General features: G+C 38.5%; 1 protein-coding gene across 1 annotated transcript; it reads left to right on the forward strand.

Moving 5' to 3' along the window:
• The first annotated feature begins 2070 nt into the window (after positions 1–2070).
• LOC120514626 (doublesex- and mab-3-related transcription factor 2-like) lies at positions 2071–18551 on the forward strand. The gene is made up of 3 exons (XM_039735121.1): positions 2071–2680; positions 13075–13171; positions 17565–18551. The coding sequence occupies exons 1-3, from the start codon at positions 2327–2329 to the stop codon at positions 18233–18235; spliced, it is 1122 nt and encodes a 373-aa protein (XP_039591055.1). The 5' UTR covers positions 2071–2326; the 3' UTR covers positions 18236–18551.
• The last annotated feature ends 8846 nt before the right edge of the window (positions 18552–27397 follow it).

Raw genomic sequence — 27397 nt, forward strand, 5'->3', positions numbered from 1 at the left:
TGTTCTTTATCACCAAAAATGGCATAAAATGACACTCTACACACTAATATTACCAATAAGATATACCTATTAGTTTACTGTTTATCATAAGTGTGTAATTATCTGCAAAAAAGACAGTCGATAATTTGTGTCTAAATATAATAGTTTATGAGTCTACAGAGTATAGTTTCTTAAACTAATGGGGTCCAGTAACGGGTCGTGCAGGCTAGTTCCTCACCTTTAAATTTAATGGGAAGGGGTTGCCTATATTTTGTGAAGTGTCTTGTGGTAGGATTAAGTTTAAATAATTGACATTGCTGTGTTATGACTGTCAGCTGCAACCCTCCAACGCAGGCAAATGCCCCCACACTGACACCATGCTATGTACTCTTTCTCGAAGACATTAAGAAAGATAAAAGTGCATGGGTAACGAGAAAAAAAAGGTTTAAGAGCGATTGGTCTAGAGAGCCAAATAAATGTTAGAACACTAAAAATCTCAACGGAGGGGCAGATCTACACAATAAAAGGTGCCAGAGTGGTTCTTCAGAGCAATGCCATATAGTCAGTCAGTCATTTTCCAACCCGCTATATCCTAACACAGGGTCACAGAGTTCTGCTGGAGCCAATCACGGCCAACTCATGGAGCAAGGCAGGAACAAATCCCAGGCAGGGTGCCAGCCCACTGCTGGACACACACACACCCACACCAAGCACACACTAGGGACAATTTAGGATCGCCAATGCACCTAACAGGCATGTCTTTGGACTGTGGGAGGAAACGATGCCATATAAGGGAAACATATTTAGTTCCTAAAAGACCCATCTACATGAAGGTTCCAGATACAACGTTTTCTGTAACATACTTCATACATAAAAGATCAGATTTGTTAAATACCAACTCCTAATTTTAATGGGTTTCGTATACTGCATACAACGGCAGGAGCTGAAACCAGATATTCTTAATTTGTTACGACCCTCTAGCTAGCCTACCATACATTAAAAAATCTATTTTTTTCTTCTTCTGTTATAATGTTTTTCAAAGCACAAAGAACCAATGTAATGTGCAGAGAACCCTTGAATGAAATGGTGTTTTGTAACGCAATATTACTCCGAGGGACCTCACAACCCAGTAAAGAACCTCGAGCAATTAAAGAACCAGTGTTTTTAAGAGTGTACTATGAAACTATAACGAATCTTAAATTTCATCGCCCCTAATCCCGGAAGAGTCCCATGAGCGACTTTAATTTTCATCCCCTCTCCAATAACTTGAAAACTATATGGTATGGTATTTTTTTATTCGTGCCAGTGACTTTTGACATGTCAGATAATCCAGTACAACAATTTTAATCAATACCTAAGATGAAATAGTTACATTTAAAAAATAAATCTATCGTGGAACAACCCCACTGACGTAGGTAACAGTGCTTACTCAGACGTCGTCGTTGGTTGTGAAGAGGCCCCCAGTGCAGGATTTATGTATAAGCTACACAAGCTGTAGCTTAGGGCCCCCGCCTTCTTGGGGGCCCCCAAAACAAATTTTCCGAGTGAGCAATTGTCATATATACTTAAATATACTACAGCATTATTTGTCCCAATGCCGCACGTCTCAAATAGCTTAGGGCCTTATCAAGTCTAAATCCGGCCCTGGAGGCCCCCATACAATTTAAGCTTCAGATCCCCGAAAACATGGGTTAACAAATAAATACATGAATAAAAATGAAAAAAGAAAGAACTGAAGTGATTTCAAAGCGTTTGTAAGTAATTCTCAAGCATACACAAAAATGTATTCGATCTGCAGGTGATGCTGCACGTTTTCATTAAAATGCGTTACGCAACTGCTTTTTAGATCTTAATATGTTTTTTTTGGATATTAAATTAAATGGAGATTTACATTTATTAGACGTGTGGATTTCTAAAGAAAAAAACTGGGAATGTAAAGCACACAGAGCTTGTACTGACGCACGCGCACGCGTCGCTCCGGGGCTCAAAGGGTTACGAGCTTACTTCCAGAGCGAGTGACGAGTGCGAGTCCGCAGCCCAAACCGGAATGGGAACTCATTAGCGGCGGTGATGCAGAGGAGAGATAAATTTAGCAGCGTCAGGTATCTGACGGAGTGATTGCCGGAGTCGGTTAACCAGGCAAGATGAGGTGCGTGACACTTTAAAGATCACCTCAGTGACTTTCTCTTCTCTTTCACTTTTTGGATGTGCTGTTACAAGTCAAGTGCTGTATGAGACCCGGCAAATGATGCCCATGCGAGACAGGTTGCCACATACAGCTTGCTCGGGAATCTTCGCTTTTCTTTTTTCTGTTCCATGCTCATTTGGGGAAACCTCTCGATCATAGATGTCCACAAGTCTCAAAGCGAGCCCCGATCTCGAGACGCTCACGAATCTTTTCGGAGATGAAGAGGAGATCGACGTGGAGAGTCTGGATGGCATTCTGCCTAGCGGGGAGGGCGAAGGTGAGGGTGATGGTTCAGCCTCAGAGGACAGTGTCAAGCCCGAACCCGAGCAGCGTAGACTGGGCCGCAGCCCAAAGTGTGCTCGCTGCCGGAACCACGGAGTGGTGTCCTGTCTCAAAGGACACAAGAGGTTCTGCCGCTGGCGGGACTGTCAGTGTGCCAACTGCTTGCTGGTGGTGGAGAGGCAGCGTGTGATGGCTGCTCAGGTGGCCCTCAGGAGACAACAGGCAACTGAGGTGAGGCCCCTCTTATTCCATGGGTAACCGTTTTCTTATTTTTGTCGTTTCCTTCCCATAGGGCGCTTTACAACACTTTCACCGAATGGAGTTTCCACAAGTTGTCTTCACACATCCCAAAACACATGCATTAGTTTGACTGGCGATTTAAATTAATCCCGGGTGAAGGTGTGTGTGAGTGAGATCGACGATGAACTATATAGCGCACATCAGGGGCTGGTTCCTGTTATGTGTTCAGTATCACTGGGTTTGTCTTCACCTTTGCAAACATGAGGCAGAATTAAAGTGGTACAATACATTGGTGGATTAATTGATTATTATACAGTACCTCCGCTCTTTGACGCTGTCAAATCCATTCGGCCAGCCTCCGGCTGTTCTGGCTGGTGTCGATTGAGAAATATTAAATTCAACTCAGTGCAGTTTATTTTTATAGCGCCATTCAGCGAGCGGATGCTCAGAGCGCTGTAACAAGTTCACAGATTTATTCAATTACAAAGTACTAAAGGCACTGATCCGTTTAAACTGACAGGAAACCCAAGGAGTTCGAAACTGATTAATATACAGTAATAAAATCTAACAATATCTGTCTATTAATTGTTTCAATATTGCCAGTTCAAAAATATAAGTACGTTTCAAATGAAGAAGGGATAATGCTACTACCATACGATTCCAGTGATTTGGGTTCCCGGATTGATCACTCGGAGTGGAGTAGCCTATATGTAACCAACATAATTTCGCAGGTTCTCTTCGGCATCGCACAAAGACGTGCAGGTTTGATTGTTTAAGGGGTCCGCAATTGATAGGCGGTGGCGACTATGGCTGCACTGGCGTCGATTCTCGACAACTTGTCAAAAAAGTCAGTGGATCAGTCCCCGCTGATCCACCACAATGTCCCACCAATTTGGAGGGCGTATAAGGATAAGTTATGTAAAACACTGAGCTTTTTATTTTTATTTTAATAAATACATCCATTCATTCGCGGCCGCTGCAGTTGACAGTTTCCTGCCTTTCACGCGGTACATGTTGTTATGAAATTGCTGTACATTATACACAATCATATCCATTCGCTAAAGGCTCTAATTGAAACGAAGCCCTTCATTATCATTCAAAAAATATTTGTTGAATCAACAAAATAAAACATGCCACATATTTCTATTTAAATCAATTATAGTTCTAATATAAACAAGTGTGCCGATTTAACCCCGCTTGCCCACAAGTTCATTAAATATAAACTGTTGGATAAAATTGAAATCATCTATGCCAAACATGTTGATCGAATGTGCAAAAATCAGCAATTTACTTATTTATTTTTCTTTCTTTCTTTCTTTCTTTCTTTCTTGCATAGTCGTACTACCCAAACACAAGCTCTGAAATGTCCAGATTGTAGATATTCATCTATACGGACTCGACGTGCGACATATTGGAAACGATACGTGGAAAAATAAATAAACCTTAAGAGTAACCGTCTACAATGAAAACAATAATAATGAGGATGTTTATAATTTAAGTTAGAATGAACATGTCTGCTGGTAATTCGTAGCTGTTCACTCAAAAAAGTCAAACAAATGTAATTGAATCATGTGGTTTAACACAATTCATCTGTGTAGTTTTAAATGAATGTCTTTTGTGCATAATTGTACCCTTTCAATAAACTTAAATTACATATGCTCATTAAACTTTTTTTAGGTGAGAATATATATAAATATATACTTCTTCAATCAATCCAACTTAATCACTTATTTCACATATCAATACCGTTTTATTTTATTAAATTGTGCGGTATGACATTTCTCTAAATTCAGTTACTTGAGACCCAGTATTGCAAGTCAGGTCCCCTTTCACTGTACTTATTTAACTCCGTTGATAATGAAAAGGTTTCCAAGATAATTTTAAGTCTGCTTTTCTTATCACATCATCACCTCTGTATACTTTAAAACACTTATGACACTCCCGTTACCTCAAGTTCTGTTGCGGTTTATCACACGTTTCGTGTAATCTTAACGTAATGTTGTATTGGAAACAAAGAAAACGGTGCTTTTCTGATGAAGGGTGGGCAGCATGTAGCGTGCATGTTTGTGTGTTTGGGGGGAATGGTAATCATAACTCCTCTCTAAAATAAAATTAAATTATTAAAAGTCTTTAACTTTCCAACCCTATAAGGTGTGTGTGTGTGGGATGGGGTCCTATGAAACGTGTTGTCAATAAAAGGGCGTGGCTTTATGCAAAAACTTTATGCAAAAAATATGGCATATTAACGTATACAAAGCTTGATTATTTTAATGTAAATCAACGTAATTCAATGGTATAAAGGGAAATTAAGAATACCATGTTATGAAGATTCAAAAAGTGTAAATTGTAAGTAAGAATAACATTAAGAAGTGAGCAGTACTTGAGACGGGTTAAAATGAAAATATCCTGATTGCTTTGCTTCAACGCAAGTTAATTGTATTAGCGTGACATCTAAGAAATTTTAGTCAAGATAACTAGGAAAGTAATGCCAACAAAGCCGGAACTATTTTTAAGTTAAAGTAACTTAAATTAAACATCCCCGTTAATTAGTTTTTCTGAATTATATTGCCACACATCTCTTAAGTATCACATGACAACATATAAACGACATTGAAATTAATACATCGGAAAATTTTCTTGTAAACAGAGGTATAATCCGTTTAAGTGACTGTAACTAATATTCACTTATTTTATCTTATTCAAAATTAGCACCTTTTTATACTCAAAATCGTATGCACATTTTTACTATCGCTATAAGAGGTTAGTTTGATCTAAAATATGACCATGTGCTTAAAATCTTAAAGTAAATCCCCAAGTCGGGTCATAATGTCCATTTAGTAGATGAATACCTGATTGAACGGGCTGGCTGTTTCTGGAAATCTTCCCCTTTTCATAGATAAGGTAGGAAGATGGAAAGATTTCTCGAAAAACATCAGCCCAGCCATTCTCAACCTTTAAGTATTTGCGACCTGAGTTTTCATAACAGTTTTATTCGCACCCCCCCAACATTTTTTTGAAATGTAGATGCATATTTTATTATACCTACTTAACTTTTATCAACATTTATCTAACTCTATTTACTGTTCTAGTATCAGAATGTAGTTTAAGTTCATTTGTTTTGGTTTCAACAGATATTTTTTTCTTATTTTTGATTCTTGTTTTCTTTTTTTCACATCTTCACGCCCCCCTTTTTGTTACTTCGTGCCCCACAGGTTGAGAACCACTGCATCGGCCAGATTGCTCAGCCTGTCTGTTCAAGTGGGTATCTATTTACTAAATAGACATTACAGCCCGACTTGGGGATTTTGCTTTAAGACTTTACAGTGCTCAATTTGGCATTTTAGGCTGGGAGAATTTATTGTACTTTTATATTTTTTGTATATTTCCACACTGGTGGTTACACTTGTTTTGTTATATTTTGGGTTAATTAGTAAAAGGGTCTAGGCGGCATGGTGGGACAGTGGTAGCACTGCTGCCTTGCAGTAAGGAGACTGTGGGTTCGCTTCCTGGGTCCTCCCTGCATGGAGTTTGCATGTTCTCCCCATGTCTGCGTGGGTTTCCTCTCACAGTCCAAAGACATGCAGGTTAGGTGCATTGGCGATCCTAAATTGTGCTTGGTGTGTGGGCGCGTGTGCCCTGCAGCGGGTTGGCACCCTGCCCGGGGTTTGTTTCCTGCCTTGCACCCTGTGTTGGCTGGGATTGGCTCCAGCAGACCCCTGTGACCCTGTAGTTAGGATATAATGGACTGGATGATGGATGGATGGATAGTAAAAGGTCTGTATTTTTGTTTACCATATTTTGGTTGTAAAAAAAATTGTGCATATATATGTTGAATTATATATATATAGAAAATCAACAAAGCTCTCCATTTCACTCCCTCTCACCTTCTATAAGTTTTTTGAATTTATGCTTAAAACCATAGAGAATGAAGCTTGAAAACATACTAAGCTAAGTCAACCTAAGGTAACTGGGTAATGGTAAGAAATTATTTCTGTGATTGGTACTGTTAATTAAAGCAATGGAATTCAGTTACACAGTTTCTGCATTAATCTAACTGTGACACCCAGAGGATTTAATTCAATTGTACTAGAAAAGAATATGCAAGGCCTAAACATGCACAAACTTTGATTAAAGGCAATTTAAGTTACTGTAGTTGTGTAATGGCTACAAACCCAAAGAATTATTTTTTTTTTGAGTGTGCTTAATATGTAGGCTTTGAAAACATCAAGCGGGAGTGACTGCCATGTTGGCAGCTCAGTGCAAAAGGCACATGCGTTTGGCTTTAATCTGAATTTGTCCACTGAGGATCACCACTTGGTCTAGTGCTAAAAACTCACTTAGCTCAGTTATGGTGTCCTAGTGCATAGTCTGTTTGACTATTTTAGTATAGGAAATACAATGGTTCTTTTTTAAAGTAAATTTAATAAATAAAAGGGGCAATTATTCAGTTTAATTCCGTTTATTTTTGTATGGCACACTTTACTGATTTCAGGCTCAGAGCGCTATGAGAGGTTCACAGGTAAATAGACATACAAACTTTACGTATTACTAATAAGATAATGAATATACATTTATTTAAATGGGCCATCTGACCGTATCAACAGACTCACTTTGGCTTTTTTCATTTTTGCTTAGTTTTTCTACTAATCATATATCTCTTTTATATAAATGAGTATTTTTTTGTTACTTATTCATTATTATTCAATTTGTTTTTCTTTTCTTGCAGCTATTTCTTTGGCATCTTGTAAAACACTTTGAGTTACAGTGTCGTTTGGACACACCTAGGCAGTTGCATATTTTTGATAGAAATTGATACTTTTTATCAAGATACAATTAAACTGATTTTAAAATGCAGCCAATGCATTATTAGTGTTGCTAATGGCTGTTACTGCTTCAAATGACTTATTTTTAATCGTTATTCACATATGGCTGATGGAGAGATTTGAATCTTTTAATCTTTGCCCTTTGGGATTAGGATACTCAGAAAATCAGATTTTTTGTAAAGTTTATCTTTTTATATTGATCAAATTACACAGCTACAGTAGGCACCGACCTTAATGATTAATGTAATTGCATAATGAATTATATTTTAATTATCTTCTAAAACTCAAGGGGATATTAGGCATGCCTAGCTTTTAATATTTTGTCGGTAATATTTTTAATACTTATACATATACATAAGAAAGGCACCATTGGTATAAGAATAAAATACATTACAGATATCAATGTAAGGTGATCTATGATATATAGATAAAATACACTATAGATATAAAAGACATTGAAGATAACTACAAAATGCATTGTATAATAGAAAGAGACATCTCGCTAAATAAAACTAATAGAAATGAAAGGCACTTTATAAGAAAATCTATCTATCTTTCTCAGTCATCATTGAGTCGCACCATGCCAGCTCTATGGGAAAGTATTATTGGTTTGTTATCCAGATATATATTTTCTTACACTGTGCTTGAATGGGCAAACCTCAAATCAGAATTCACAGTAATGTCCATTTTTCCAAATGTGATAGGAGTGATCGACTACGCACACATTGCTATAAAGACACCTTCAAGAGAATGAATTTGCTTATGTTAATAGAAAGCATTTCCACTGTACTAATGTGCAAATTATCTGTGATGCAAAAATGCATCTTACTAATGCTGTGGCAAGATACATAAATATACCTGGGTAAAAATATAGATTTTCCAATTAATTGTTTTCTTTTTTACGATTCAATATCAATTTTGTGAATCCCTATCCTGTGCAATTACTATATGTAGATTTTTGCTTATCTTCATTTTTAGCATGCAGTCCAGTAGAAGTTGCCAATGCGCCTGTTAACTTCCTTAGCAATACAGCCACTCGGGCTGTAAAAACACTCCTAAAAGCGTTAGTCCCAAGCATCACTCAGTCAACTGTATAGATGCGTCTCGTGTAAGTGTTAGACTCGAGGATTACTTTGGCTGTAAAAGTGCCAACAGCGTTAGTGTCAAGTGCTGCTCGGGAAATGATCTATCTATCTATCTATCATTTAGTGCCTTTCATATCTATCTATCTATCTATCTATCATAATAAAACACTAAAGTCGGTGTGTCTAGTCCCTTAGAGCACTCTGACTGGTGAGTTTGGCTTTGGTGACACGACGAAGAAGGAAGTGCGAGTGACAGATGCCTGATGAGGAGTAAAGGCGTGGGAGGCACAATGAGAAAGTCACCTTCAAAGACAGCAAGTTTAAAACCAGACAGGAAGTTGCAAAAATGTTTAAATTATTCTATCACCCATGTTTGACAAGTACCACGGCTAGTACTTTATAATAATAATAGACATGAACCTTTTTAAATAAACCTAACATGTAGAAAGAAATGAAAAGCACTGTATAAAATATAGACACAGACAGAAAGACATGCAGACATGAAGGTTGCTATATAAAACTAACATTTAGAGATCAATTTAAGGCAGTATATACATATATAATAATAGATAGACACAAGCAGTGCTCTACAAAACTAATATAAATAAATGAAAGGGACTGTATAAAATAAGTAGAAGCATGGAAAATTAGGGGCACTATGTAAAAGAAAAATAGACATGAAAACTACTATATAAAACTAACATTTAGAGATAAATTAAAGATACTATATGCATATTGTGGCTGGTTGTAGGAATGACAGATAGCTTGATGAATATTTGGGATGGCAACCGGGTCATCCCATTTAATATATAAGAGAAGTAAATGAAAGTTATGAATGTTTTGGCATCAGGCCTGAAGCAAAAAGTAAATCTCAAAAGATTGCTGTAGTCAATACTTTTAGGAGCTCCGTATCATTGGCAGTCCATCAGCCAAATGACTCTGCCTTAAGGGAGCAATGGGTCTTAATAGTTGGCAGATGGGAAGGGCGGAGCTAGGTGCCCTCATTGGGTAGTTTCTTGTTGCTGCTTGGAGAAAAGGAGAGAAGTCAGTTAGCGATAGCACCCCTTCTCATCTCATACCTCGACAAAGCACCAGAGATGGTCCTTGGATGCACATAACTAACATTTAGAGATAAGTGAAAGGCGCTATATGCTATATACTCTAAGAATAGATAGACATTGTGGCACGTGGCTGGAGGTGGTACCCAGCCGGGATGCCCAGGAGGACTGGAGGAGGGCTTGCGCCTCCTCAAGACCACGAGGGGACTGCCTGGTTGCTTTGGGGGTTACGGGCACAGAGCTTTGAAGCTCAACCCTGTAGGGGCCCGTGGTCACCACCAGGGGGCTCCCCAATGCCTGGAGAGCCATGGACCTCAACACTTCTGCCACACCAGGAAGTGCTGGGGGGCAGAGGATCAGGGACACCCAGAGTGCTTCCGGGGATACAGCCGGCACTTCTGCCACACTGGGGGCACATCCGGGAGGATATAAAAGGGGCCACCTCCCTTCATTCAAGGCTGGAGTCGGGTGAGGAGAGGACGAGAGCTTGGAGAGGAGAGTGGAGGCGGTCCGAAGGAGAAAAGGCAGTGTGAGAAAGGCCTGGACTTTGGGGGAGGAGGGTTGTGTGCACTTTAATAACTGTAAATATTAGTGGTAATAAACGTGTGATGGTGATTACAACAAGTCTGCATGTCTGTGTCCGGGGCTTAGTCTACAACATGTACACTGTTATTTTAACAAATATAAGGAAATGAAAGGCACTAAATAAAATTGCTAGATGGAAAATGGAAAACACTATATAAATTGATGGCAATTGCTATATAAAATTAACATTTAGATAGAAATAAGAGGTGCTAAATACATGTAAAAGAATAGATAAAAAGATATTAACACTGCTTCTAGTGACTAGAAGAAAATGCACTATGTAGAATAAGAAAATGAAAAATTAAAGCACTTTATAATAAAGAGAAAAATAGACGTGAAAAATTCTATATAAAACATATGGATAGGAATGAATAAACTGTATTACTATACTGTATAAGAATAGGTACAAATGAAAATCACTTTATAAAACTTAAAGAAATTAAATGTACTATAGTTGTGCTTGAAAGTTTGTGAACCCTTTAGAATGTTCTATATTTCTGCATAAATATGACCTAAAACATCATCAGATTTTCACTCAAGTCCTAAAGGTAGATAAAGAGAAACCAGTTAAACAAATGAGATAAAAATATTATACTTGGTCATTTATTTATTAAGGAAAATGATCGAATATTACATAATACACTGTATTTGTGAGTGGCAAAAGTATGTGAACCTTTGCTTTCAGTATCTGCTGTGACCCCCCAATAACTGCAACTAAATGTTTCCGGTAACTTCTGATCATTCCTGCACACCGACTTGGAGGAATTATCACCCATTCCTCCGTACAGAACAGCTTCAACTCTGGGATGTTGGTGGGTTTCCTCACATGAACTGCTCCTTCAGGACCTTCCACAACATTTCCATTGGATGAAGGTCAGGACTTTGACTTGGCCATTCCAAAACATTAACTTTATTCTCCTTTAACCATTCTTTGGTAGAACGACTTGTGTGCTTAGGGTCGTTGTCTTGCTGCATGACCCACCTTCTCTTGAGATTCAGTTCATGGACAGATGTCCTGACATTTTCCTTTAGAATTCTCTGATATAATTCAGAATTCATTGTCCCATCAATGAAGGCAAGCCATCCTGGCCCAGATGCAGCAAAACAGGCCCAAACCATGATACTACCACCACCATGTTTCACAGATGGGATAAGGTTCTTATGCTGGAATGCAGTGTTTTCCTTTCTCCAAACATAACGCTTTTCATTTAAACCAAAAAGTTCTATTTTGGTCTCATCCGTCCACAAAACATTCTTCCAATAGCCTTCTGGTTTGTCCACGTGATCTTTAGCAAACTGCAGACATCAGCAATGTTTTCTTTGGAGAGCAGTGGTTTTCTCCTTGCAACCCTGCCATGCACACCATTGTTGTTCAGTGTTCTCCTGATGGTGGACTCATGAACACGAACATTAGCCAATGTGAGAGAGGCCTTCAGTTTCTTAGAAGTTACCCTGGGGTCCTTTGTGACCTCGCCGACTATCACATGCCTTGCTCTTAGAGTGATCTTTGTTGGTCGACCACTCCTGGGGAGGGTAACAATGGTCTTGAATTTCCTCCATTTGTACACAACCTGTCTGACTGTGGATTGGTGGAGTCCAAACTCTTTAGAGATGGTTTTGTAACCTTTTCCAGCCTGATGAGCATCAACAACTCTTTTTGTGAGGTCCTCAGAAATCTCCTTTGTTTGTGCCATGATACACTTCCACAAACATGTGCTGTGAAGAGCAGACTTTGATAGATCCTGTTCTTTAAATAACACAGGGTGCCCACTCTCACCTGATTGGCATCCCATTGATTGAAAACACCGGACTCGAATTTCACCTTCAAACTAACTGCTAATCCTGAGGTTCACATACTGCTAACTCACAAATATGTAATATTCAATCATTTTCCTCAATAAATAAATGACCCAGTATAATATTTTTGTCTCGTTTGTTTAACTGGTTTCTCTTTATCTACTTTTAGGACTTGAGTGAAAATCTGATGATGTTTTAGGTCATATTTATGCAGAAATATAGAAAATCTAAAGGGTTCACAAACTTTCAAGCACAACTGTATGTAGGATAGATGAACAGAAGACGGACAGACAAAAAGCCAGACAGTCATGGATTGATAGTTTTAAAGAGCAATGTTCATGTATATCCTGCATATAAATAGAAAATAGGCACAATATATAAAACAGACAGATGGACAGGCAGACATACACATTAAAAAGCACTATATAAATGTAGTCTGTCAATAAATGAAATATGCTCAATTCTCATACACATGCAGCACATGTCACCATATATTTTTATTACAAATGTACTAAAGTAACCATATACCAATAACATCATATCCATGAATTTTCTGAATGCATACATTTGAACCCAGGGTCATTGGAGGCCAGTGTCTATCCTGGCAATACAAACTAGGGATGATAAAGCAATTCATCATAGGACATACTTGTGCATACAGTGAGCCAATAAAGAATCACCAATCAGATTTTCTGAATGCTCTGGGACACCGCAGTTGGGCACAGGCAGACCATGCCAAATGAGCAGGGAGAGCTCCTGAGCTGGGCACAGAGCATAAATTTGTGGTGATGTGACTGTTGTACCAATCACCATTTTACCCATAATTCCATGTAATCTGAAGCTAATTTTCCATTGCTCCTTTTCCATCATTTGTTCATTTAGTCAGGACAGGTGTTGAGCCACCTGATTTGGAGCAACTAGCTTTTCTGTGATTTGTATTGTCTTACATTATCTCATGTTGATTTATAAATATGACTTAAAACTTCTCAACTTAACAGCAGCCTTTTATAAACTCACCTATTTTGCTTTCTGTTAAGGTGAAGAAAGATGCGAGTGGGTCCACCGCCCAGAGGAGAGTCCAGTGTCCACGATATCCACGCTCCCCCAGCCTGCTAGCAAAGAGGATCCTGGAAGGTCAGATTATTTTGTGCTTTACACATGCTGGTGATGGTTAAAACTCAGGAGCTAATACTGTAATAAGGAAAGAAAAAATTGAGTTTAGAAATAAAAAATACAAAACATGTCTACTTCAAAAGAGAGTGAAGGAGCAGATGGTTCACCTTCAGACTGAGCTAATCAGCTATGGTGTAGGAGTTTGAATGAACTCATGATGATTTTTAGATTGGCTTCTACTTTTAAAAACACATACAAAGTTAAATGTTTGGTATGAAAACATCAGACTGGGCATATTTAAAATGGTTCGCCAGTTCTATTCACTTAATTCTTCCAAAATAACATCAAGTTGAGTTTTGAAGGTCCCTAAAGTCCTATTGTCTATCACACCACTTGGTCACTTATTCCATATGTTTATGCAGTAGGTCTATGTGTGAAGAAAACTTTCTTATTATTTGCGCAGTTTACCCTTAAAACGTTTTACACTAACTGTGTCCCCATGTTCTTGATGACGTCACTTTAAAGTCACCGTCTGGATCCACTGGACTAATTCCCTTCATAATTTTAAACACTTCTCCTTTCACTTAAACTGAAAAAGCTCAGCTCTTTTAATGATTCCTCATAACTCATCACTTGTAGCACTGAAATGAGCCTGGTCACTCTCCTATGGACTGATTTCTAGTGCTGCTATGTCTTTTTGCAATATGGAGACCAACACTGCACACAATACTCCAGATGAGGCCTTACTAGTATGTTATGAAGCTTCATCATAACCTCCTTGGACTTGTACTCCACACATCAGGGTGCTATATAACCTGACACTCTGTTTGCCATCTTAATGGCTTCTGAACGCTGGCAGGCAGATGATAGTGTAGAGTCCACTACAACTCCTAAATTAGGTGTACTTTCAATTTTAAGACCTCCCATTGTGTATTCAAACCAAACATTTTTACCTTCTACTTGTAATACTCTTCAATTTCTTATATTAAATTTCATCTACCAAAAATTTGCCCAAGCCTGTATGCACTGTTGTGTACCATATATGGCATATGCACTGTATGCACCATAACACCATTATTGTCAAATACAGAGTACAGTGAACAACTCGTCCTCGAAACGTAGGTCTTTCTTACCTGAAAAATCTCACAACACAGTTTACAGCACTTATCCACCATTAAGAGACATCATAACCTGGAGGGCTGCAGTACCTGATGATTTTCATTCCAGTCACTTTCTCCATTATTAACCAAATACTAATAATAATGGAACATATTGTGTTACCCTGATTTTAATTAACTTTTGTTTTAATTCTTTCCTTTCTTCTTTAAACAGTAGTCAAACCCTGATAGATAGATAGATAGATAGATAGATAGATAGATAGATAGATAGATAGATAGATAGATAGATAGATAGATAGATAGATAGATAGATAGATAGATAGATAGATAGATAGATAGATAGCACTTTATTTGTCCCATGCACATCTGAATTAAACAGTCTAAGTGAGTTACTATAAAGGTGTTTTGCCATATTTGTCAAGGAGCATATATTGTATTTCTTTACAAACTTTGTCTAAAAGTCCTTAATAATGGTGTATCACCTACAGGATGTGCAGCATTGCTCATAATGCCCATCAGTTTTGCTTTTATTCTCTCCTCCACTTCTGCTTCCATTGGGTCCAGAAGGTGCAATATACAATTTCCATGCATCACATCTCTTTTTCAATGGCATTGAGTTAAATATATTGTATTCAGTATCATGCTATACGTCCAAATAAAAGCATACAATGAAGTTTCAGTATTTTTTAAAGGCATATTTGTGCCTTTTCATGTCCTGTACAGACGTGTGGATTTCATTTTCTAAAAATACCCATCAAGTCTATTAGATCTGCTCAAAATGTTGTCTAACTTAGTATGCAACTTTGTTCCTCTTCTCCATCTCCAACTCTGCAACTGTACTTGCTCTGCTGTTACTGGGGCACACTGCAACCATGCTAAACACCAAAGTTAGTATCCATCCATCCATTATCCAACCTGCTATATACTAACACAGGGTCGTGGGGGTCTGCTGGAGACAATCCCAGCCAACACAGGGCACAAGGCAGGAACAAACCCCTGGCAGGGCGTCAGCCCACCGCAGGACACACACACACACACCAAGCACACACTAGGGGCAATTTAGAGTCGCCAATGCACCTGACCTACATGTCTTTGGGCTGTGTGAGGAAACCGGTGCACCTGGAGGAAACAAAGTTAGTCTCATTAACATTATTATGTACCATGACCAGATCAGCACTGGGTCATCCATAGGTGATTGCACACTGCAACTGACCCCCACAGTCCCGGAGGGCCAGCATTTTCACACATTTAGCACTTGATGAAACCAGCCATTTCATTCTATGGCTTGTTAGTGCTGTCTTTCCACCAAACGTTTCATTTCAAAAAATTCTGCTTTCTTCTGAGATCATCATCCACGTGCTGTTTGGAACATAGCAGGTATACTGTACATTTCTCAGACCTTCACTTGCTTTTTTTGAAATATTTTATTGAGACAGGTGCAAATTAAATCTTAATTAGTCATAATGAGAACTTTGTATGTTGGTGTACTGTATTGAGAATTATCTACATTTTATCATCAGAAATCCAAGGAAATGGTTTTTGACTTTTGCTGCACCAAAGAGCCTGTATGTCAGGTCTCAATTCAGGGAGTGGATGCAGAAGTGGTCCACTCCTATAACTACTTGTTGGGGGTCCATATTAATGATAGGCTGGACTGGTCCTGGAACACAAAGGAACTGTCTAAGAAAGGGCAGAGCAGGTTCTACTTCCTTAGGAGACTGTGTTCAAGTAACATCCTTCACATATTTTACAGCTCTGTGACGGTGTGGTGTGGTGGTCTGGCAACATCACTTCAAGAGTGGCCCACTAAATCAACAAGCTGATTATAAGGGCAGGCTCAGTTTTAGGACACACTCAGGACCACCTAAAGGTGTTTGCAAAGGGGTGAATTAAAACAAAACTGAGTGCCATTATGAACAATGCTGCACATCCTCTGTCTGACACACCAACCTTGAAGACTTTCAGGCAACGAATCATTCAGCAGAAGTGTGTAAAGCATTAGTTCTCAACCTGTGGGGCGGGCCGCCCTAGGGGCGCGAAGTAACAAAAGAAGCGAAGAAGTAAAAAAAAGCAAACAAGAATCAAAAATATGAAAAAAACATCTGTTGAAACCAAAACAAATTAACTTAAACTACATTCTGATACTAGAACAATAAATATAGAGTTAGATAAATGTCAATAATAGTTAAGTAGGTATAATAAAATATGCAACTACATTTCAAAAAAATGTTAGGGGGCGAGATTAAAACTGTTATGAAAACTCGGGTCGCAAATACATGAAGGTTGAGAAACGCTGGTGTAAAGAAACATGACGGGGTCTTTTATAGCAACAGCAGTACATCTGTACAGCACCTCACTGGGACTGTGACAACCAAGTCAGAAGTTTTCTTTCTTTGTAATTTTCTTGCTTTTTAGACATTCTGGTGTCTTTCAGACCATTGTGTTTGTGTGTATTATTTATTTATTTGCATATTTATGTATACATTTATTTAAAGATATTCTGTTAAAAACCAAACTTCCCCCTGGGGACAAGTAAAGTTCTATCTCTTATTACATCTCATTCTCCAATCAGGATTTCTGAACTCTATATAACCTTATGGCACTACAGACATATATGTGGCTGAATGGATGTTAAGTGGTGCCTAGGTATATATCATAGTATCATGTTGCATCACTTGTTTGTTGGAGGTACGTGGGAGACATAAGCAAGAAGAAATCACACTGCACCGGGTGGTTGTTGGTGTTTCTCAATCCGTGGGTTCCTGCACTATCTATCTATCTATCTATCATGTTTCATGTCTCTGTCTATCACATGAAATCCAATTTACAAATGACCACCATTTAAGCAAAACATCAAGCATATAAGCTACAAAGATGGTCAAAGTCATAATTAAACTTAATGGAGTTGAGGGAATGATAACACCATTAATCATTTATTTCCAATGTCAAACAGACAATGTTAATAACAAAGTTTTGAGATATAATTATCATTGAACGCCCAACCTGCACTGCCCACAATTACTCTAGTGTACTCACACTCAGTACTTTTGGACCTCTTAGGGGCTGTGAAAAAATTCCACGTAGACTTGGGGAGACCTTGCACACTGCACAAAAAACAACAATCCTGTGTAGGGTTCTAACCAAGAAGGCTGGATGTGAGGCAGCAATGTTAATCGCCATGAATGCCACAAACAAACCAATTTTGTTACATTTATAAAAAAAATACAGGTATTGCTTTAAAGGCTACTAGAATAGATTTGGTTAATAATCAATTTTTCCTGCATTTCTTTTTTTAGGGTATAAGCCTCCCCTCAGAGAGGACCCCTACTGGACTACTCCATTTCCTGCACTCAGTGAAAGGATGAGGAAGAGACGAGCATTTGCAGACAAAGAGCTCAATGATGTCATGTTGGAAAGAGAATTCAGACAGAAGGAAATGGCGGCTCTGAAAGTGCTCAGTCCCATCTTTTCTAGGGTGAACACTCCTCACTACAGTCATCCAGAAGAGCAAGCCCAGTTTCATCAAGCACTTTGTTTTCCTTTACCAAAATCAAACATGGAAAGTGGTCTCTGCTGGTATCACTTTGGGGAAGTGACACCGACGAATTCGGTCGAATGTGGCTACGAACAAATGCAGTGGAGACCAATGGAAGCACTTCAGATCAGACTGTGGGAAGAACTTGAGGGCCGTGAGGAAAAAGTCAGATGCCCTGAACTGCATCTTACTGGACATGAAGATGCCTACAACCCACTTCTTTACACAACACGGGACCTTTCATGTGCACCGTCGGCCACTAATGCCAAAGACACCCACCTGAACTCGTCTGTGACCCTGGGCTGCCTCTGTCCTCCTGAAAGTGGCACCATGTGCCTGAACATGGAAACAAAGAGCAGAGACCCATCCAGGAATGACAGTGCAGGCATCAGAAGCTTGCCCTTTTCTGTTGAATCTTTGCTGAGAAGTTAACGAGGGACACACACATACTACAAAGATAAGCAGCTTAGTCTTTATTTTATATAGGGCCTTTCTAAAATAATCGACATCAAAGAGAGACTTACAAAGTAAACAGGAAGACAACACAAAGAAATATAAAGATAGAATAAAACAATTCAATATTTCTGTTTTTTTATATAGCACCTTTCACCATGTAGTGGTTCTTGGCAATGTATCAATCAATAATTAACCAAAAAAACAGGTTTTTCAGAAGAACAATATTTAAAGAACAAAAATGTAATATATACTTGCACCTAATTAAAAAAAAAATAACAAATATATAAAGGGGGTCCTCGGGTTACGGCACAGTTCCGTTCCTACAACAGTTATGTAACCCAAATTTTGGTGTAAGTCGAAACACACCCTAGCCTCAGTCACTTACCTATCCTAACACATTTGTAAAATTATAATCTAGAACATTAAAACACAATTAAGCCACAGAAAAAGGCTTACTGTTAATAAGAGAAAAAATGACAAAAAATTAGTGTAAAAAAATTTCCTTACCTTTATTCCTTCTGATCTCTTTACAATGTCTAATTTCACTTCCACCGTAATGGCTTTCCTCTTCTTCGAAGTACTACCATCTGAAGACTCTGACCTTCATTTAGGAGCCATGATAAGGGCCAAAAAGTCACCACACAAAGCAACACAAATGGAACACTTGTGCCGCGTGCAACCAAACTACTTCGCCAACTCCCTCACTCAAACACTGCGTACTTCCAGCACGCGCAACCAAACTAGTTGGCCCACATAGTCTGTAAGTACGACGCTAATGGCGTATGCCGAAACACTTACATCTCAATTTTTTACGTTTTTATGCGAGTGAGCATTGTAAACTCGAAACGCCATATGTCGAGACGTTGTAACCCGAGGAGCCCCTGTACTGCAAGTCATAGACCTTTTGACAATACATAATGAAGAGTCAATTCAGCAATCCCCAAGTAGACCTCCTTAACCCATTCTGAAGTCTAATTAGCAATAAACCAATTAGAAGACACATTTTGGGATGTCACGCCTCCCTTCTTCAGGGCTATTGGTTAGCACAGCTGAATAGCTACTCATTGCAAATAGGACAAATATTACAATTAAAAAAAATTAGGGTTTTCGTGATCATGAAATTTTAGGTTACAATTAATTTGTTTCACAAATGACTGCGGATAATGATTTATTTGTATTTTTCAGCTCATTTTTTATCACTACGGTGGTAGTGCTGCTGCCTTGCAGTAAGGAGACCAGGGTTCGCTTCCTGGGTCCTCCCTGCATGGAGTTTGCATGGTCGTCCCATGTCGGTGTGGGTTTCTTCCCACAGTCCAAATACAAACAGGTTAGGTGAATTGGTGATGCTAAACTTGTGTCCTGTTTGAGGTTTCTTCCAGCTGGGGGTCTGCTGGAGCCTATCCTAGTAATCACAGGGCAACAGACATGGAACAAGCTTTGGAAATATAATTAAAACCCCAAAACATATAAATAAAAATTGAATTTATGTTTAGGCTTTATTTAACTAAATTCTATGGGGCTGATATGACATAAATTGCATAAACAACACTCAATTTCCAATAAGCAAGGTACCATAATTGACATAAACTATGTACTACGGCCAGAACAGGCCATATCCCTGTCACTCATAACCACAGGCAATCATGTTCCTCACTGGTTAAGTAGATTTCAGGCTAGGACCAGTAACATATTTACTGTATATGTCTTAAGGCAACATCTCACTGGGGTCTCAATGCTGCCAGCCATACTGCACATTCTCACAGAGGCAGTACTTATTGCACATTCATTTTCTTTTTAAGTTCACCATCAAAGCAAATCTTGCTTACTTTTTAAAGTAACAAGTAACATATTTATTTTTTTAAAGTAAAAATACCTCCATTACTTCCAAAAAAAAAAAAATTAATACCAATATGCGTTATTGTGTTACTATAATGGAAGATTATTTCCACCACTCCAAAAAAGATGACTATTTTATTTCTTAGGAATATTGCCTTTTATTTTGTGAAGATGCTGCCTGCTGCTGTTGCAGTAAAGCCTAGTGAGGCTTGCGTGAGGCCAGTGACCAGATACTTGTATATTTGTGGTGGCCAAAAAGCATATTGATATTCTTCTAGTCAGCAGGTGACAGTGTTTGGTCAGTTATTAGCTTTAGGAAGAAAAAGAGAATGTCATCTCAGCAGTAGCCAAAAGCAGTAAAGGTGGGGTGAATATCAGATCACTTATATGATGAAGAGATGCACAAAAACATATTTCTGCATGTCTTTCTTATGCTGTGATGACCTACTGCATCATATTCAGCCCTTCAATCATCATTCTGACTCCCATGTAACCAGCCTCGACCTTGAAATACACCACTTTGGGAAACTCATCCTCCTGTTTTTATGCATATGAATGGAAGCAATTCAAACAATTATGCAACAAAATAATCACGGTCAACTTAATGAAACCCCTTAATTCAATGCATTCCACAAAACATAGGCTTGAGAGGTGGCAAGAGGCTGACTGTAGTCCTCCCAATAACGCCTCAAGAGAATCTACCCAATGGAACATCCCTCTCTAGGAAAAACTGGGTTGTGCTTAACCGAGCTAGATCAAAGGTGGGCAAAACAAGGGACAACCTATTTAGATGGGGCCTCACAACAAGCGTTGAATGTTCCTGTGGTGAGCCCACCCAAGCAATGGACCACATTCTTCATGAATGTTCCCGAGGCCCTATATGTACCAAAGGAGATCTTAAGGATGCTAATGACTCCGCTCTTACCTGGATACGGCAGTGGCGTGATAAGATATGATGATGATCATGATCAGGCAATTATGTAATAAGTAGTTGTGTAAGTCCATGCTGTAAAAAGCCTGGGGTCCTAGAAACTATTGAAATCGTCAGAAAAAAAATTGAAATGTAGAGATCTCAGGTAATTGAAAGGAACTACTCTGGGCATTTCTTTCCAAGGTTGTTTTGCCGATATGCTCGCGTCGCTTGTACATTAAGGATACCGTTTTGTCGATGTTAGCGGCTAAGCGACTTTGTCTTTCTTCTGAGGTTTCGTTTTGCTGACATGCTGAACTCACTGAACTGAGTTTTCTGTTTCCTCAGAGGCGGAGCCCTTATCCCAACTCCATCACTCAGTTTCGGGCCAGACAGACAAACACAGACACTTTCTTGCATAGATTTTTATATATAAGACTAGCAGACCATGTGCGCTTCGCTGCAGTCACTGTAGCTGGAATAGTTATGTATCTTCATGCGACTTATAGAGCTTGTTTATATACAACATTTTTGGTTTGTCCTCCTGGAGCCAAAATATATAAATTTTCTCTATGACTAATTTGTGAACATGCTACATAAAACATAGAAACAGGAAAAACGGCAACACCATCGGGAACAACAGTAAATGAGATAAAGTAAAAGTCTACCAAACACTAAATGAGAAAAAGTAAAAAAGGGCAACAGCGCCGGGAACAACAGTAAATGAGATAAAGTAAAAGTCTACTAAACACTAAAGTACAAAAACGAAGTAGAAAGTAACAGTAAACCGCAACACCGCTGGGAACACCAGCACACCGCGTCTACTAAACACTAAGAAACACTAAGTAGAAACACTAAAGGAAAAAATCAGTAAGTACTGCGTCTAGTAAACAATAAATCAGTAAAGGAGAGAGGACTAAACACTAAGGAAAAAGAACGGCAAGACCGCGTCAGCTGCGGAGCTCAGCTCGGAGCGAAATGAAGTGAATGAAATGACGTGAATGGGAGGGGAGATGATCACGTGACTCCCCCACCCGCCTTAACTCTCCATCCCTCCACAAACACACAAACACAGTCTCTCGGATCCCAACTCTCCTTTATATGTATAGATTGTGACTGGCCTAACCATAACAAAGTGATATTACCTGTATAACAGACAACCCACATTTCTATAACTTGGGTATGATGCTACAATGACAAATTATCTAAAAAAATATATTAAGTTTACTGTTTTGTTCAATATCCAAATTATCCTTAATACTTTTATTAAGTTATCACCATTGACTAACAAAGGTAAGAATATTAATAAAATTTCTAATTTTTTCATAACCTACAATACTGGACTAAAGTTATTATCACTGAGAAAAATACAGAAAAAAGGCACTTATCTTAATCTTCATAAATATCAGAAAACCAGACTCAAAGCCAACGCAGTCTTGTAGCATCCACACAATAAAGAGACTTAAAAGCAGAGAACATCCAAGATTGATGAAACAAACAAGAGAAGGACTCTAAACCACTGTGGTATTACAAATGGCAGAACTAAATGACTTAAAAAATAACTGGAGAATAAACGTCTGTTTACAAACAACTCAAAACATGAATTATTCAATACAAGACAGAAAAGAATTAAAGATAATGCCATTTTATATTAATCATAGCAGCTTCTCAAGAAAGTGTTGTGGGATTGGGAAAGAAAGCAGCTTGTTGTGGAGCTGATGCAGAGACCCTTATATCATTTAAAAAATGATGACGGGACAACTTCGCTTTTACGTACCTTTTTTTTAAACTATATTATGTTTAATATAAAGTAAGATATCAAGGTTGAATACAAAATAATACAATAAACAAGCCTTTGTTTTATATTGTGCTTTTCATTAGATTAGATTAGATTTATTGGATTTATTAATTCCATGGGGAAATTCAAAGGTACGGAAGCTCTGAACTGAACAATAAAAAAAATTATGGGATAACCCCATCCTGTACATATGGGATACTTTTACGTATGTATGCGATGCACTTTAGTAATTTTTTTTATCCGACTTTATCTCATATGTACTGTATGTGATAGTATCTCATATGTACATGAAAACATCTTGTATGTACGTAAAAGTATCTCATATATACATGAAAATATCCCGTACATAAGTGAAAACATCTCATGTGTATGTGAACATATCCCCTACGTACAACATATTTTCACTTATGTACGAGATAAGGGTCATCCCATAATTTTTTTCATTGTGCGTTTCAGAGCTTCCATTCAAATGCATACAGCAGCAGAAACATAAAAAAGGATACAGACTTACAGGACAAATAATACAGCCAATTAATCAATCAATAAATAAAAAATAAAATGAGTATATCAAGTGGAAGCATTGAATTGCCAGATAGAAGTTGGCAGAAATTATCCCCAAGAGTGCTTCTTAGTATACTGTGGTGGAATGAGCCTGTGGTGAAAAGAGCTCCAAGACAGTAACTCCTGGAGAAGATGGAGGGGATTTTTCATGATGGCATCCAATTTGACCATCGTTCTTCTTTTACAACAGCTTCCAGTGCGTACAGGGTTTGCCCTGTGATGGATCAGGAATTTCCTGATAAGTTTGTTCAGACATTGTGTTTCTTTTAAAGTCAAGTTGCTTCCTCTGGAGACAACAACATAGAGCACCCAACTGGCTACTATGGACTGGTAGAACATTTCCAGCAGCTTACCACTTACATCAAAATACCTGAGCTTTCTTATCATGTAGTCTGCTCTGGCCCTTCTTGTACAGTATCACTGTGTTGTCAGACCAGTCCATTTTGATGTTTATGTGAATCCCCAGATACTTGTAGCTCTGTACCACTTCCACATCCCCCCTGTGAATACTGACTGGTTTCAGAAGCTCCTTGGCATGCTGGAAGTCCACCTCCAGCTCGTTTGTCTTGCTGATGTTGAGTTGGAGGTTGTTGTCCCTGCGCCACAAGACAAAGTCTTCCAACTTCCCTGTACTTCTACTCATCTCCATTATTAATTCAGGCTATGAAGGATGAGTCATCTGAAAATGTCCGTAGGTAGAAAATGCTTGTATTGTGTTGGAAGTCTATAACAATTGTCACAAAACAAGCAATGCTGCAAAGCAAAATAACCCAGATAACAATATAGAATACAGAAATGATGCCGTTTTGGATTAATAGTTAAATATATTAATGTTTTCTTTGGTTTATTTCACTATGATCACTACTAAAAAGCATCAAACATCCATCCATTCGCTTTGAAACTTGTTAGAACAATTTAGATAGATAGATAGATAGATAGATAGATAGATAGATAGATAGATAGATAGATAGATAGATAGATGTGAAAGGCACTATATAAAAGATAGATAGATAGATATGAAAGGCACTATATAATAGATAGATAGATAGATAGATAGATAGATAGATAGATAGATAGATAGATAGATAGATAGATAGATAGATAGATAGATACTTTATTAATCCCAAGGGGAAATTCACAAATTTACTGTCTGAGGAGAAAGGGGCTGAAGCTCATCCTTGCATCTTTAATCAAAAAGTGCTTCTCTTGCATAGACAATGGAAAATAATGCAAGTCAGACTATTAATTATTGAATCTGCGGGGGGCTGGCGCCCTGCCCAGGGTTTGTTTCCTACCTTGCACCCTGTGTTGGCTAGGATTGGCTCCAGCAAACCCCCGTGACCCTGTAGTTAGGATATAGTGGGTTGGATAATCGATGGATGGATGAATAATTACTGAATATGTCATCTTTCATATTGCACCTTTCATGCTGATCAGAAGGTAATTTACAAGCAAACAAGAAAACAATAAAAGCAGTATGAGCATTTACTTTATCATTCATTCTTTCTGATTTATTCCAGTACTTGCTGTGTAACCCATCTAAGACAGGTTGTAATCTTCATAGACCTCAGCATTAACATCTACATTGCACCATCTAGTGGAATGTATTTTGTAATGTGTGTGGAAAAAAAATACATTGCTTGTCATTCCAAAAGATGGTGCAATGCATATGTGCGATTTGGTATGGGATTCATAAAAGTAGTGTTTATTTTTGTGATGCACCATCTGTTGGAATGACAGATATATATCAACCAGACAGACATACAGATACACATCCATCCATCCATCCATTATCCAACCCGCTATATCCTAACTGCAGGGTCATGGGGTTTTTCTGGAGCCAATCCCAGCCAACACAGGGCGCAAGGCAGGAACTAAACCCCGAGCAGGGCACACACACACACACACACACACACACACACACACACACACACACACACATGAGGGACAATTTAGGACCGCCAATGCACCTAACCTGCATGTCTTTGGACTGTGGGAGGAAGCCAGAGTACCCGGAGGAAACCCACACAGACACGGGGAGAACATGCAAACTCCCAAGAAGCGAACCTGGGTCTCCTAACTGCGAGGCAGCAGCGCTACCCACTGCGCCCTACAGATACACAAACAAATATATTTTTAAGGTGGATGGAGTCAATACTAATAGCAAAATTAAATATAAATCTACCATTGAACAGTGGGATGTCATCCTGCTTTACCAGTGCAGGGAGGATCAGATACCCTAGAAACAACATCAGATATTTATTTGCCATCAAGGCAGTTTTGTAGGGTCAGGCATGATTCTTAAACAACTCTCTGGCAAAAATTCTGACAAGATTCCATCCACAGGTCTCCTTTCAATAAACCTGTTCCAGTTTCCTGTAGTCTGTGCACTTTAAACTTTTAGGGTTGCAGCATCCTATTTCATACCCTGAAAGAAAGGGTTAGAGAACATGAAACTGAAGACTTGACTGGACTCAAGAAAACAGAAAGGTAAAATCTTGTTTTTTAATTTCAGAGCTCAGTACCTGAAGCTTAATGATTCATTTATACATCCTGCTGTCATTTTGACTATTTCAGCACTACGTGGCATACAACACATACTTCACATCCCACAACCTAATTCACAACATTCAAAAGATGAAGATGTTGCCCACCCTTTGTTTTGTACTTAGAAGCCATGCATTTGTTCATTTTGTGGCCTCAGTATGGAGATGCCTTTACTGTCTCCAGAGTGGACATTGCAATATGAGAAAGTCCATAAAATTTCAAAGGATGTGATTTAAAATACAAATTTTACTTTTTATTAATATTCTTTAAAGGTGGTGGGCAAAAGGAATCAGTTTTTGTAATTGTATGGTTTCTTTTCTTACTGCTACGCCAGCCAAAGATTTTGCCTAAAGCTATTTATTAAGTACATTCATGTTTTTATACAATGTATATTCTCTTTTGTAATATCTGCTATCCTTGCTTTGTAACTTTGTATTTAATTTTATGCAAATATATGGAGTGCTTTTCAGATTTTGTTGCGTTCTTGACGTCTTTATCTCCTGATAAGAAAATGCACAATTAACACGTAGTTGGTTTTGGAGTTGTAGGCTGAATTTAATGAAGATCCCCAATGATCTGAAGATGGGATTTGTGCTCCAATGCACACACTTGAGACAAAACAAAACAAAAATAAAAAGAGTGCAGTTGACACTTGTTATTTTGTGGGTTCACGATTCGTGTATCTGGCAATTCACAGGTTTGACATCAATGATTACAGGAAAATCATTTTGTGAGTTTTGCAACCTGCTGTGGAAAGCTGCAGATAGCTAAAAATGTAATGAAAAAAAAACAAAAAACCTGAAAAGGTTTATTAAGGTCTATTGAGTTGTAATTCCATTTATTATTTTTATTAAATATATGTATCGTTTACTACCATAAATATACATACAAAATTTATTATAATGAGTTAAAATTTGTATAAAGTTACAGTTCTCTAAAGCAGGGTCACCAGCTTCGGTCCTGGAGGACCACCATGGCTGCAGTTTTTCATTCTAACCCTTTCTTAATGAGTGACCTGTTTTTGCTGCTAATTAACTTCTTTTGAACTATTTTTATTTGACTTGATCTTGAAGACTCAGGCCACTTAATTGTTTCTTTTTCCTTAATTAGCAGCCAAACAATAATGAGATACAAAATGAGCCAAAACAACTGGTGTCCATCAAACATCCATCCATCCATTATCCAACCTGCTATATCTTAACACAGGGTCATGGGGGTCTGCTGGAGCCAATCCCAGCCAACACAGGGCACAAGGGAGGAATAAATCCTGGGCAGGGTGCCAGCCCACCGCAGGGCACACAAACACCCACACACCAAGCCCCACACACTAACCACACTAGGGACAATTTAGGATCGCCAATACACCTAAATTGCATGTCTTTGGACTATGGGAGGAAACCCACGCAGACCCGGGGAGAACATGCAAACCCAACCAAACCCAGGTCTCAATACTGCATGGCAGCAGCGCTACCACTGCACCACCATG

Source organism: Polypterus senegalus, chromosome 14 (assembly GCF_016835505.1).
Source record: "Polypterus senegalus isolate Bchr_013 chromosome 14, ASM1683550v1, whole genome shotgun sequence".
Classification (NCBI taxonomy): domain Eukaryota; kingdom Metazoa; phylum Chordata; class Cladistia; order Polypteriformes; family Polypteridae; genus Polypterus; species Polypterus senegalus.

Bases quoted from the DNA above. Each gene is read 5' to 3' on its own strand.
- LOC120514626 (XM_039735121.1), top strand. From the start codon at position 2,327: ATGTCCACAAGTCTCAAAGCGAGCCCCGATCTCGAGACGCTCACGAAT. The intron at 2,681-13,074 runs GTGAGGCCCCTC...CTTTCTGTTAAG, and splicing joins GGAGACAACAGGCAACTGAG to GTGAAGAAAGATGCGAGTGG. The intron at 13,172-17,564 runs GTCAGATTATTT...TTCTTTTTTTAG, and splicing joins AGCAAAGAGGATCCTGGAAG to GGTATAAGCCTCCCCTCAGA.